This window comes from Magnolia sinica, chromosome 15, assembly GCF_029962835.1.
Source record: "Magnolia sinica isolate HGM2019 chromosome 15, MsV1, whole genome shotgun sequence".
Lineage (NCBI taxonomy): Eukaryota > Viridiplantae > Streptophyta > Magnoliopsida > Magnoliales > Magnoliaceae > Magnolia > Magnolia sinica.
In genome coordinates this window covers 49,296,032-49,311,516 of record NC_080587.1, presented here as the reverse complement: position 1 = coordinate 49,311,516, position 15,485 = coordinate 49,296,032, and the positions used below count along the sequence as shown (strand labels likewise).

General features: G+C 36.6%; 1 protein-coding gene across 1 annotated transcript in view; it reads right to left on the bottom strand.

Annotated features, from left to right (window-relative positions):
• The window catches only part of LOC131226926 (leucoanthocyanidin reductase-like), a 105,672-nt gene that overhangs the window by 3,122 nt on the left and 87,065 nt on the right, over positions 1-15,485 (bottom strand). Inside the window, exon 5 of the mRNA XM_058222627.1 lies at positions 1,807-2,004. Within this exon, the coding sequence (XP_058078610.1) occupies positions 1,807-2,004 (198 nt within the window). The remainder of the gene's footprint in view (positions 1-1,806; positions 2,005-15,485) is intronic.

Here is a 15,485-nt window from a genome sequence, read left to right as displayed (position 1 = left end):
GTGGACTTTTTTAATTGGAAAAAAGAATTTCAACGGACGATCTATCTTAATTTTTTTAATGGGGCTCATCTTGATGCGTATTTGTGATCCACTCCAACCATTGGATGTGTAATCTTATATCGGGCACATAACATAAAAATCAATTCCACCTATGATTCAGGTGGGGCACACCAAAGAAAATAGTTGGAATAGAGACATCCACTCTTGATTTTTATAGGGCCCACCATGGAGATTACACCAAATCTACTCAAATCATTAGATACCACACTAAAAATTAGGCCTAGGGACAAAATTCAGGTCTATCTATCTTTCAAGTAAGCCACGCCAATGTAAATAGTTTGGAGGGTGAACTTTTCTTTATAAACTATTTCCAGTTGTGTGGTCTACCTAAAGACGGATGAGCCTGAATTTTAAGCCCTAGGTGTAAAGTGAGGTGACCCATCAGATGTTCAGGGTAGATTTAAAACTAACACCATATTTGGCTTACCCGAACGTGCCACTCTTTCCAAAGTTAGCGTTTAAATCACTCCTCTACCGGCATTACGAGGATTAATTACCAAAACAACGCCACTTCTATGCCAGCATTATAAGCATTAATTACAACTTCAAATTACACCAAATAATAATGCCTTGGGAACAGTACCACGCGGACTCCACCTCGGAATTTTTGCGGGCCCACTCGTACTTGTACGTAAGATCCACTCCTACCAATATTAAACGTGTAACCGATTGATATGCTTAATAGCAAAGAAATCAGGCTAACCAGTGATTCAGAGGGGCCACACCAATAGCAACAATTAGGAGAGAGACATGCACCCTCGATTTTTACAGGGCCCATCGTAACGAAATAATGAAATCCATTCCAGCCATTAGATATCACACAAAAATCAAGTCCATATATGATTGATGTGAGCCACACTGATGGAAATAGTCTAGAGGGTGAACCTTTCCATGTTCACTATTTCCAATCATGTGATCCATATGCACTGACGATGTGAATGAAATTTGAGACCTTGATCTAACATGGGGTGACATACCTGATGGACGGGGTTGATTTTACATTAACTTAATGATGGACCCACACAAACCTGGCCCTTTTCCATGCCAAAATGAAATTAGTCTACTGTAAAAGCATTTACTTACATTAATTAAGAGAATTTTCTTTTCATTAAATGCATGGCTAGTTGGACGAAAATGCAATGTCCAACTAGGTGTGTGAGCATTACTTACTCTCTCTCTCTCTCTCTCTCTCTCTCTATATATATATATATTAGACTTCCTTAATTGCATTTATGTAGAGAAAAATACCACTTTTAGTGTAGCGAATCCTAGGAGTGCGTGGGGCCCGAGGAAATCAGGGTTAGACTTAATTCTGATTTTGTTGGATCCACTACCCAAATGGACCCAACCAATGATTTTACACGTCATTTTCTGTGTCACATGGTTATCAATGGGTTTACCATGTCAACGAGAGACCAGCTCATTTATATGTTGAACAGGTAGAGAGAAAAGTATGACTAACGGTCTATATTCGCCATACAAGTGCCACCAATGGGATGAGTAGGATCTATGATCATATGACTGGCAAAGATCTCACACACATGTGCCACGTTGAAACATGTGAAACAGATTGACTCTTGAATCCATCCTCAGGCGAATTGCCTATTGGGCTACACAAAAAATGCACAACCCAAACAATTTGGCATGGAACATTCAATATGGACGCCAACCGTCAATGGCCCAGATATCTTGGTCGTGCCATGTTATTGATAATGAGCAAAAACCTAGTAAGTATTTTGGGTGGACCTTTAGCAGTAGCGAGTAGGTCTTCTTCGGTGACAATTACTCTTGGCAGGGTTCTACCGATCTTCTTTTCCCAGAGATTGGCAAGCTCGTTTATGTTCAGGAAGTTGCAGGTGGGGTTAAAATGAACAGTTTTGTTGACTACGCGATCATCATCAATTGTTTTTACTGTGAATTTTCCGATGTCGGTCCCGCAGCAAAGTATGCCGAAACAAAAACATAGAATGACTTCAAGTTGTTAAGAGATACCATAGTTCCAAAACACATAAATTGTTGTAGGACGTGGCACAGATACATTCATAGTGTGGTTGGACTAAAAGAGGGTGAACCGTAAATTGGCCATAACTTTTGATCCAGGTATCACGGGCGGCACAACCCATCAATCTTTATTCTAACGGGCCATCTGAGGTGAACTGATCCATAGAGTGGGTCTTGGTTTTCCGTTTCATAAAAAAAATGAGCGCTTTCGGCTCAAAAATGAAATTTTGAGGAAAAATTACTATTTTTAGTAATTATGATATTTTAATATATATTTTAATATATATTTTAATTTTTAGAGTTGTAGATTTTCCTCCTTTTTAGAAATAACTTATAATCATGCTATGACTCTTCTAGCAAGAGTTTATTTGAAATTTTTATTTTTATAAATTAGGCTTTCGAAGAGTTTTACTAGAATTATGATTTTTATTAGAGTTAGAATTTTGTTATTTTTGGTAATTATGAATTTTGTTTTTTTTTTTTCTTTATCAATGGTGTAACAGGAACACACATTAGAAAATTATTAATTAAGTTATTTTTGACTTTTATTAAAAATTATTTTCTATTTTCTTCCCTCGTGGATTCGAAGAATCTCTGTGAGGAGTCTATCATGCAATCACCCGATTGGAGTGTCCCTTTTGAAATCATGTATGACACAAGCGATTATGTGATTGGGGTGGTGCTAGGCTAAAGAAAAGAAAAGAAGCCCTATGTTATTTATTACGCTAGTAGAAACTCTAAACCTTGCCTAGGTGAATTGTTTCACTATGAAAAAGGAATTCTTAATCACGGTGTTCGCCTTGGACAAGTTTAGGTCCTAATTGATCGAGTCCAAGATGATCATTTTTATAGACCACGCGACATTGAATTATCTTTTTTTATAAGAAGGATGTTAAGCCTCGTTTGTTAAGATGGATCCTTTTACTCAAAGAGTTCGATTGAGAAATCCGAAAGAAGAAAATAGTAGAAAACGTAGTCCGTAGATGACCATCTCTCTCGGCTTATTCTATCTGATTATACGGAGATGAACACAATAATGAGATGTTCCCTAATGAAGAACTCTTCAAGGTCTCCCAATTACCTTGGTACATTGACATTGCTTATTATCTTGCTACATGTACGATTCTTAGTCATTGGACTGCGCAAGATAAGAAGAAAATTTTCACTGAGATACGCAAGTGCTTTTGAAATGATCCTTATCTTTTTAAATATCACCCATATCAAATCATAAAGAGATGTGCTCTAGATCATGAGCAACAGAGTATCATCTCCTTTTGTTACTCATATGTGTGTGGTGGCCACTTCTCGGCTAAAAAGACCACTACGAAAATTATGTAGTGATGCTTTTATTGGCCCACTATGTTCAAGGACACTAACAAATTTTGTAAAGCTTGCGAGAGATGTCAGAAATTGGGAGGAATATCCCATCAAAATATGATGTCGATGAATCCCATTTTAATAATTGAAGCATTTGATTGTTGGGGAGTTGATTTCATAGGACAATTTCCCCCATCATTTTGAAATCCATATATTCTCCTTGTCACCACCTATGTTTTCAAATAGGTTGAGGCAATTCTATATCGAAAAAATGATCATTGAACAGTCATTAAGTTTTTAAAAGAAAATATCTTATCTAGGTTCAAAACACCTCCAACCAACATAAGCGATAGAGGATCTCACTTTTGTAATAGGCCATTTGAAACATTAATGAAGAAATATGGTATTACACACAAGGTGAGCACCCCTACAACTCATAAATAAGCGGCCAAGTGAAATATCAAATATGGAAATTAAACATCTTTAGGAAAAATAGTGAGCATAGATCATAAGGATTGGTCACTTTCAATAATCGATGCGTTGCGGGCTTACTGTATGGCATATAAAACCCCTATTGGTATATTATCCTATAGACTTGTCTATGTGAAGGCTTGTCACTTGCCTATGGAGTTGGAACATAAGGCATATTAGGCTATAAATACTTTTAATTTTAATCTTGATAAAGTGGGTTCTCTATGTAAATTTCAATTAAATGAATTTGAAGAAATCTGGAATGAGACTTATAAGAAGTCACAGATATACAAGGACATAATGAAGGTGTTCTATGATAAGAACATACTTTCAAAAAATTTTGAACCGCGTTAGAAAATCCTTTTGTATAATTCGATAATTCATCTTTTTCTTAGAAAATTGAGATCTTATTAGATTGGCCCCTTTATAGTCAAAATGATTTATCCTCATGGGGCTATTGAGATAGAAAATACGGCGAATAACAACATTTTAAAGGTGCATAGTCACCGCCATAAACTATTTGATTATAACTTTGATTCAGAGGATATATCCATCCCTTTGAAAGATCATGTTTACCAGGACTGACCTTTTAGTGTGATGGAGGTCACTCTCTTTATTGATTTCCTAGTTTAGGGTAGAGTAGTTTTGATTTTCTTTTGTTAATTTGTTCTTGTATGGCGACCTAGAAACCCTTTTAATTGTTGGAGAATTCATGCAAATTCCTTTGATCCTTCTCAGGTACTCTCTTTACTCACTCTTTTATTTTCGTTATCTCATGTTTTAATGCATTCCATATGTTTTTTTTATTGAGGACAATGTAGATTTTAGGTTGGGAGTGAGATTTAGTCGAATATTAGCATATCTTTATGGTTTTTTAGCAAAATGTTTAAAAATTGTCATTTTTCATATTTTAAAACTCTTTTTAAAGAATAATTTTTGTGTGTGTGTGTGTGTGTGTGTGTGTGTGTGTGTGTGTGTGTTTAAACAAGTGTCACAGCTCTCCAGTACAAGACTCAAGATCTTGAATAAAAGAACTGCTCACAAGACAAGACTAAAGCTGCAAGACTTCAAGAAGAGACTAGCTGAACTCAAGACTCAAGCTGAAACTCAAGCCACTTTCAAGATTGAGTTACATGAAGAGTTCAACTACATCAAGACTTCAAGACTGATACTTCAAGGTCACTTCACTTGTTCCTAATGCTTCAATGTCCATACTTCATGATTGAGGTTTTTTTGACCATAGGTTGACCTTTAGAGTAGGTCATTTCAGATACATAAGTCGAATATTATTATTCATGTGATTGGTCTGTTCTTAGACTAGTCCTAGGGTTTCTTGACTAGTCCTAGACTTGTTCATTTAAGAAATTCCTCAAACTCGTAAGTTTGTAAACAATGATTTAGTGATAAAATGTAGCCTGTGACTAGTCGTGAATGATGTGACTGTGTAGTAGTGTGTGATCGATGTGTGTGTGTCAATCTTTGACTCAAGTCGGATGGTTTACAGGACCTACGACTCGATAGGAAACCTACGACGATCGTAGGTGACACGACGATCTAGAGTCGTAGCATTGATTCAGCCGGATTTTCAACATATTCTTGTTGCTTGACTAGTGAAGATTGCACTTAGACAGTCGAAGAGATCTTTTCACCTATCAAATTGAGTCTACGAATCTCACGAAATTCATCGATCTTAACTCATAAGTACTTAAAGCCAATCTTCGTCGAACTTCAGAGAGTATGTGCTCCATCTAAGCTAAGTGTGCGATTATTCAAAAATGTCTACAATTCCTTAGCTTTATCCTTAATTCATCCCGTTTGTTATATTCCAATGATTTGATAAAGAGGCCGAATAGATTATTCCCTTTCTTTGGAAGCAAAATCAATTAAGGCAAGCCCTATTGGGTTTAATTTAATTTAAAATCTATTAGAACTAGAACCATGGTAGTAGTGGACATTGAACTTGGACATTCAATCATCTACTCTAACTGCTGCTACAATGAAGGAGATTTTCAGGTATTTTACATATTCTAAATTCCTTTCTATTATTTTGATTTCTTTCAAGATTTGCCAGAAAAATCTTGTTATATTGGTTATCTGAAGAAATCAGAAGTGGGGTTTTTTTAATTGTATAAGCCCACATACAAAGACACAATTGTAAAGGTTTTGGGTGACTGGGAAAACCTATTTTTAGTGAACGCTAATATCCCCTTTGTGAGGATATTAGGAGTGGGTTAGCATCTTTGTATGGTCCACTTGGTTGCCTCGCTAACAAGAGTTTTTGTGATACACGGGTAAAAACTTTATAATCCCTTGACCGTTGTCGGTTCACTTATTTTATTCTTCTAAGTTATTTATTCTTTTTGTGGGATGTATGTATGGTGGTGAATGCTGTAATTATTTCAAGCTTTGTGAGAATGTTGTGATAGCTTAGAATTTACTTTCTCTATTCCTTGTATGAACCTTGAGTTTTCAATGTTCATTTGAAAGTTGTTCTAAGGTTGACCTGCCATAGTTATAAAGAGGGAATGTTGTCTAGAACAACCCACTCTATTAATGTACAAGTTATGTTCAATTCGTTATATTTATTTTTATTCCTCTTCGATTTGATACTTGATACAAAGACCTTTCTAGAAGAATAAGGTTGTCCTACCATAAACTCTGTGTAAGGTTATCCTTAGATATCCTTAGAATAACGATGATTGTATCAACCTCTCAAGATCTTCGAATTTTGAGGTTGTTTTTTTTTCCTGCATTGTTATTTAATTTGGCTATCATTTTCTTTATTATTCCGCTGTTATTAGTTTTTATTTGGCATTGTCCTATTCACCCCCCCTCTAGGACATATAGCCTGGCCTTTTCAAAAACGATGGCTCTAATTGGCTAAGGTTTCTGGTCGACCCGTTGAGATTATATCGGCAAGTTTCAGAGCATACTCCCGCCAGTCAAATACGATGAAAACTGATGGAAAGTAGTATATATGCTAATGTAACGACTAACTGCCTAATAATTATGATGGGCAAGATCCGATTATATCAGCAAGCCACAGAGCATACGCTCGTCAATTAGATGCGTGAAAAGGATAAAAGTGCACTATGATGCTGATGTATATGTGGAGCAGGGGATTGAGAAGGGAATAAATGATACACAATGATAATGTGATGATCTGATGAAACTGATAGAGGCTTGAATGATTGGATGAATGGTAGTGTAGCAAGGCTAGATTGAATGGTTCAGATTTGAACTTAGGTGGATTAGGAGGCTTGGATTTTGGCTAGGTTAGGCTAAACTAGGGTTGGGCTCTCTCTCTCACTCTCACTCTCCTTGGTAGAGGGATAACTAAGGCTAAGGCTAAGGGATTTCTAGAAATGGGAGTGAGTTGAAATGAGAAGGGGAAGGGGCTATTTATAGTCTCCCAACCTGATTTTTCTAGTAATTCTTAGTGATCCTAGGGAGAAAAGGTGTTTGAAGGGTTGAGATTGGAGATTGCCACATGGCATTATCTCATAGATTGGATGGGTGGTAAAATGGTAATTTTGGGTAAGGAGATGGGCATCTAGGTAAACGCACTTCAACTAAACACTTGAGGTTCGAAAATGTAGTGTTTCACATGCTTGAGGGATGCTACTCCAAAGAGGGGGAGTGTCACATGGCCAACGGCAGCTTGGCTACCACTGATCCCCACTTGGACTCCCTACTTTCGCAGGAAACATCCTCAAAGAGTGGATGCTCTGTTTTGAGGGTTGCTGCTTTGAGGTTTCAGTCATTTCTCTGATTGGGCTTGGATTCTAGCTTGGTTTTGGGCTTAACTAGGTGAGTTGACTCACCATGTTGACTCAAGGCTCTAGGGTTTAGGATTGGGCTGACCGAGTTGACTAAGTTGACTGAGTTTATTGGATTGAATGGGCTAAGTTAAAGGTTAAAGACTGTGATTCCTAGGATTTAGGCTTCTAAGGTTAGGGTTTTGGATTAGGCTTCAGTTGTCCATCCATTCGTTCTAACTCAATCAACTTATCAACTTGGGGTGGGGTGTCTATAAATGCCCCATTTTGGTAGCGATTGTGTGCAAACGGATGCCAAAGCTAGTGGACACCCCGCCTTTGCCAGTCAGTCATGAATTGCAATATGGATTTGTTGCTTTCCTTTGTGTTTGTGTCAATCGGTTCCCTGGAAATAGATAAGTTGCACATATTATGAGGGTTCGATGGTATGTTTTCACATAGTTTTATATGTTTTAGGCATGTTTTCACATGGTTTTAGATGGTATGGCCAACCAAAGTTCTGTATATGGTTAATTTTTAGGATATCCCATAACTTAAAGGGGACCCCATCAAATGTACAATGTTAATGTTCGACACACATCACGATGGGATCTGCACAACTCGACCTCATAGTACCATTTCACTATATATATATATATATATATATATATATATATATATATATATATATATATATATATATATATAAACTTAAATCTAACGTTTCATAGATGAGATGTAACTAACCTCTCTCCCTCCCTCCCTCCTCCTCCTCTCCCAAACCTAAAAGCCTCACACCACTACTAGGCTACCCTCCTCTCTCTCCTCCATTCACTCCCTCATCTCATGCACCCACCTGTAATGCCCTGGATTTCGAGGGTCGAGCAAAGCTCAACTCCCGAGATCCAATGCATCACTTATGAAACATAGATAATGATGTTTAAATGTTGTCCATATTAGTGCTTTAAACATGAGTATGATTATACTAAAATAACATATCATACTCTAGATGTAATTTAATCAAGCAAGCGGAAGACTGAAGCATGTATATTGTAACGATGAGCATTTCCCAATCTCCAGAGTATGATTATGTAGCTGGGCTGAATATATACAATTGTTGTTTAAAAACATACAAAATTTCAAAATATAAATGTCCAACTAATCAAGTATCCTAGTGTAATCCCATCGAAGCAGCACGAGGTCTACATAGACCTGCCAGAGAGCTGAACATAGGAGAACTCTTCCTCCTCATCTACGAAGTCCAACTCCGCTGCATATACATACTCGTCACCTGCATCTATAACAGAGTCTGGTTGGTGTTTTAAAATACCGTCTAGAGTGGGAGTGAGTGATCAACTTAGTGGTACTATAGGCGAAGGTTAACATGTTATCAATTCAATCAAGTAGTAATGATAAAGCAATACAACAAACATTTCCTAACTACTCTTATTAATGCAGGAATGGAGTACAGTAATGATGCATGCCCTCGCACAAAGCTCCCTCAGGCGACTTCATCAACCATTCGCACATGGCAAACTCTCTAAACGTGCGCTTCCTCGCCAAATCACATGCAATGCAGTGCGTGGTCGTGTTAGTCAAGTACTTAATTAGGCTTATTTATACAACAGATTTGGAAAGCCAAAGTACCTCCCTTTATGTCATAAACCCAAACAAAGGATCCATCTAGGGTCATCAATCTTAGTTAACCATATACGATAGGCAACTTGTAGGGCATCACCCCTAATGAAAAGCAATGGATAGGTAAATTTGAGAGTTTATACTTGAGGTCACTACAGGGAGGCTCGTCACCTTAGTGCAAGCCGACAGCTCAAATACAGTATCCTATACCACCATATTCGCCTCACGAGTTCAAGTTGCTCACTGGTCACTACGGGGAGACTTGTCACCCTAATGTAGGCGGACAACTCGACCACGGTGTCCTATACCACCATGCCTGGCTCATAAGTCTTAGCGAATCGTGGTACCATGGTTGAAGCAGGTCTTTACATTAGTAAGTGGTACCTTAGATTCAAGCAGTGATGTCCATACATGGTAAATACATAATAGGCCAATCGGTTTATTAGATAAGTTTGATTGGTATGAGTGCACGTCGAATTAATCAACATGGAGCACGTAAGAACTCCTTATGGCCTAACCACTGTCAACAATCGTCGTACGACCCGGATTCACCGAACTTATCAAATGTGGCGAGACTAGATTGACCACTCAACGGGAATTGTTACCAACTGCCTGGACTACGTTGTAGTCCCAATCTTACGCCGATGTAGCACGTAAATACATGTGAAGGTCATATCAGCACTTGGCAAACAGTTCGAATCAATATCTCATTTAAGCATTTCATCAAACATATTAAACATGTTACCAAACATTGATTTCATCCATAAATTATGTAATGACAAATATGATTATATGAAGGAAACAATACATACGAGCAAGGTAAATAAGAATACTATCTTAATACTCTTAATAGATACAAATCATCAATATTTTCTCATTTAGACCATTTATCAAACATTTAGGCTACACATAAGCAGATACATAGACTAGGTTAGTTACAACAAGTATTTTAGCAATTCCTTCTACAAGGATGTCACCATGCAAATAACAATCATGAATCCTAGCTTAGGAATCATAACAAGTACAAATCATGTTTTCATATTCATTCAAATATCTTCACAAACACATAGGATACATAGTCATACAACATAGTTCATACATGTGTAATATATCGAAATCGATGTGTCTAAGACGATATGACAGCAATCAAGTCAGATATAAATCATTAGCTGAAATTGAAAGCCTTGAAAACCATAACCTAAACATTTATAGTATGCACCTTTCTTTGGAAAGCTCGATTCGGACCTGATTCAGACTGTACGTTTCCGAAAACAAGACGAAAAATACCTACACGACGTAATAGGTTAGCTAGGTCGAAAAACTACCAACCTGGATTTCTACAACGAGATTAGGGTTGGGGTTTGTTGCCCAAATCCATAGCCAAAACAGGTCGGATAGTGAAAGGAAGCGACAATCTAGCATGTAGGGTCGTGTGGGAAGATTCCTGCAACAATCTCCCTGAACCTCACTTCTCTCCCTCCTCTTTTCTCTTCTTTTCTCTCTCTCTCTCTCTCTCTCCTAAGGTTTGGAGTAAATTCGTATGAGAGAGGAGTGGGGTGGTTTAAGGCCTTTAAATAGGCCCAGAACTGGTGTCAATGGCCCCAGGGCCATGATATACTTAGGTTATAACTAAAGGGTGTCTGTTTTTGACAAACATGACTCATTTGGAGGTCCATTACACACATGTGTCGTATAATAAGTTCCCTGACAATGGATCTATGCCAGAATTGTGTTTTTGGTGTGATCTGATAAACTGATCGGCCGTGAAGGACCCGTGTGTAAGTGCTATATTTTGTAGCTCCTTTGATTGTCAAATCTTATAGTGCCAAAACCTCTTAGAACTTGTGTCTTGTGTAGCTCATCTACAAGTTCAAGACATTGCATCTCATGTACAAGATCAAAGGTTTTTACTTCAAAAACTTCAAATGCAAGACTACATGTTCATGTTCAAGTACAACACCAAGTGTGAATTCAATCTTTCAAGCTTCAATAATTCAAGTTTTAAAAGCTTCGTCCAAGTCATGACAAAGTTCTTTACTTTAAACCTCAAGCTCAAGCTTTAATGTTAGTCATATTCAAGCTGCAAAAGTCTCAAGTTCAAGCTTCATCATCTCAAGCTTCGTGAACTTCAAAGAACGACTATCAACTAAAGTGAAAGAAGATTTAATGTTCATACATCATGTAAAAGGTATGAGTGACCCTAGATTGACCATATGATAGGTCATTTTGAATACATAATTTAATTGGGTCATTTTATAAGTGCATAGTCTGTTTTTCGACTAGTCTCAAACTAAGTTTGACTAGTCCTAGCACTGACTCGACTAGTCTAAGAAATCCTCAACCAGTCCTAAGGTTGTTACTTATTTTTAGAATTTTTTGTTATTGCCTCGACCAGTCCTGGAGACTGGTCGACCGGTCGTGTGAACAGTGCTTGACCAGTCTTGCAGGCTTAACTCAAAGTCTAGCAACTAATTTGAGTTCCACACGACAAGTTGTGGATAGGACTCAACCAGTCGTGGAGGCCACTCAACCAGTTGATCAGGTCCTTCGACCAGTTGTGGAACAGTCTTATCTGATCGTGTTCAAATTTTTAAAGTTTGTTGGTCTTTCGACCAGTCGTGCCGACCTCAGGACCAGTCGTAGATGCGATTTCTCTATTTATAAATAGAGCACGAATTTTAGAGTTCGATATCCAATTCATGCAAAATCAATACACCACTCTGAGAGATAAGTTAGTAATATTCTTAAGCTATTTAGTGCTCATTTCATATTCTCTTTAATTAGCTTTTTGTATTTGATTTTGTATTCTACATTCCAATTATATTTGAAAGAGGAATTGAAGTATTCCCATTTCTTAGAATCAAAATCACATTGAGTTAGCCCAACTTGATTTAATTTAAAAATCATTTAGAACCTAGAACCATTTCATAATTGAGTGTGGACATTAAACCTCTACGTTGAACCATTATTCGGATTTAGTTCGACCGGGCTGCATCAAAGGAGAATATCCAGATAAGTCTATTTACTTTTCTGTAAATTTCTGTTTTGGTTTTTGAGATTGTGCCAGGAAAATCTCTGTTTTAGTTTATTTGAGGTGATCCAGAAAACTCAGAGTGTGGGATTTTTGAATTGTGTAAGCCCACTTGAAAGACACAATTGTGAGGGTTTTAGATGAACCTTGAAAAACCTATTTTCATAGTGAATGTTAATATCTACTGTGTGAGGATATTAGGAGTGGAGCAGTTGTGAGGCTATTTTTCTAAATAGTTGGTGTACACATAAGCGAACCACTATAATTTCTAGTCTTATGGTGATTGATTGAATATTTTATTTTGTGGATGTTGTAATTTCCCTTTATGCATTTGTGGAGAATGTTGTAATTTCCTTTAAGCAAGTGTGAGGATGTTGTAATAACTTAGTTATTTCCTTTGCTATTTATTTCTTTATTCCTCTGTATCGGTTTGAGATTTTGATACACAGACCGTTCTAGGAATCAGGTTGTCCTACCATAAGCCATTGGTTTTTGGTGTAAGGTTGTCCTTAGAACAACATCTGTATCAACCTCTTAATATTTGTACACTTGAGGTTGTTTTACATTTCTGCATTGTGGATTATTTAATAGTTATCTTTATTTATATTTGTTTAAATTCCGCATTTAATTTTTAATTTGGCATAGTCCTATTCACCCCCCTCTAGGACTCTTAGCTCGGCCTTTTCAGAGCTCAGCTAAGATAATTGGACGGGACACAATAGACGGTACAGGGTTGCCCAAAATTGAGAATGTTCTTTGTGTAGAAGGATTAAAGCACAATCTTCTAAGTATTTCCCAAATATGTGACAAAAAAGACTCAGTATTTTTTTAAAATTCATGAATGAGAGTGTGTGGTAAGCCACAGTGAGTAATTGGACCCCTCTTACCACTGAAGTGACTAGTACTGATGGATCCAAAACTATGAAAGTTACACCTTATTTCTCTTGGACCACTCTTCAGAAAAGTGAGAGTAGTGCCAATGCAAAGGCTCTAAATGCTATTACTTGCGCATTATCAACGGATGAATTCAAGATAATTATATCCTGTGATACTGCAAAGCAAGCCTGGGATATTTTAGAAATGACACACGAGGGAACAACAATTGTCAAGAAATATAAAGTCCAAATCCTCATAAACAAATTTGAGAAAATACGTATGGAAGAAAGTGAAACTTTCATGGACTTCTATACAAGATTAAATGACATTATCAACTCTATGTGGGGTGTCGGTGATAGAATCTTAGAAAGTAAAGTCTATGCAAAGATACTACGCTCACTGCCTGAATGGTTCAATTCAAAGGTGACTGCGATCCAAGAATTTCGTGATACGGATAATATGAGGGTAGAAGAATTAGTTGGCTCATTACAGACCTATGAGTTAAACTTTAAAGCTCCTAAAGGAAAAATCCATCGCTCTTAAATATTCTAAATGTATTTCTTAAGAAAATAATAGTAATTCTGATTTAGAAAATTCTAAAGATGATATGACCCTTTTAGCTAAAAACTTTTAAAAGATTTTCAAAAGTAAAAAGAGGGTTGATTTTCAAAAACCTAATGAAAAAAAAGATCTAAATCTAAAACCTGGAAATCTTTAAAAGACATTCAGTGTTACAACTGCCATGAATATGGGCATTTAGCGAACAAGTGTCCTAAAAAGGACAAACCTAAAAAGAAAGGTATCTTGGCTACTTGGGATGAATCTTCTTGTTCTTAAGCCTCTTCTGAAGCAGAAGATTCTGAAACCAAGTCGGGTAATGAAGTCAAAGCCCTTATGACTCTGGCCAAGTTCACTTTTTCAGATCATGATGATTCAACTAGTGAAGAAAATCTGAATAGTGATCATGAAAATGAAGAAGATCTTCAAGATGCTTATAATGCCCTATACAAGGAAAGTTGTAAAATTGCTGTAAAACTAAAACTTCAGAAAGAAAAGTTTTCAAAACTTAAAGAAAATTTTGATAATCTTGTTTTAGAAAAATCTCACATTTCAGATTGTTTTGAAAAAACTAAGTGCAATTTCGAGTTCAAAACCTCCCAAGTTGAAAGCTTAAAATCTAAAAATGAAAAACTAAAACTTGAAGTCTCTTCACTTTTGAGTTTAAAAGACACTTGAAGGTATGTCTAAGGTGATCTTAAATTAGAAAAACTCATATCCAGATCCAAAAAATGTGGCGATTGATCTAGATTGGGATATGACAAAAGTATTCCTCCCAAACATAAGAATACTTCACCTAAATTTATGAAAGGGGACTCTTCAAACTCAAAAGGGAAAAGTCTGAATCAAAACTATTCTAAAAATACTAAGACTTTTCAAACCTTAAAACCTAAAAGCAACCATATCAACTATAAAAATCAGAATCATAATCCTTTAGCTAAGAAAATTATTGATTTACTTAAGGAGCTCTTAAAATCTAACTCAGTAGGTCAGTCTTATAACAACTATAAACATAAGAAGACCAACTATACTCCTAAACCTAAGACTGTAATGAAATGGGTTCCTAAGGTTACTTGCTTGGTAACCCACATTGCTTTCAAAGCTACAAGCCATTTAAAGTGGTACCTATACAGTGGATGCTCCAGACATATGACTAGTAACAAAGGTCTATTCACCAATCTTAAAGATATGACTGATAGTTCAGTCACATTCGTTAATGGTAGCAACTGCAGAATTGTTGGCTAAGGTACAGTTTAACTCTTTAACCTTCCTTTGTTTGAGAATGTTTTATATGTAGAAGGGTTAAAACAAAACTTATTAAGCATATCTCAAATATGTGATAATAATCATAGTGTAAAATTTACTAACCAAGGGTGTGAAATTCTAAATAAAAATTATTCTGTAATATTAACTGGTTGTAGAATGTCTGAAAACTACTACATTGTGAGTGATTCAAGCTCATCTAATTTATCGTGTTACATGGAATAGAAACCAAGTTATGACATAAATGCCTTGGACATGTTCACTACTGCAACTTATATAGATTGAGCAAAAGAGAGTTGATAAGAGGCTTACCCAAAATACAGAAAATAAAAAAAATATGTGGTGAATGCCAGATCGGCAAACAAACCAGGAGTACTCACAAAAAGGTGAACTCCAATGACACATCTAAACCACTCGAACTTCTCCACATGGATCTTATTAGACCAACCAGAACGGAGAGTCGAGGTGGCAAGAAGTACATTCTGGTAATTATTGATGATTTTATCAGATTT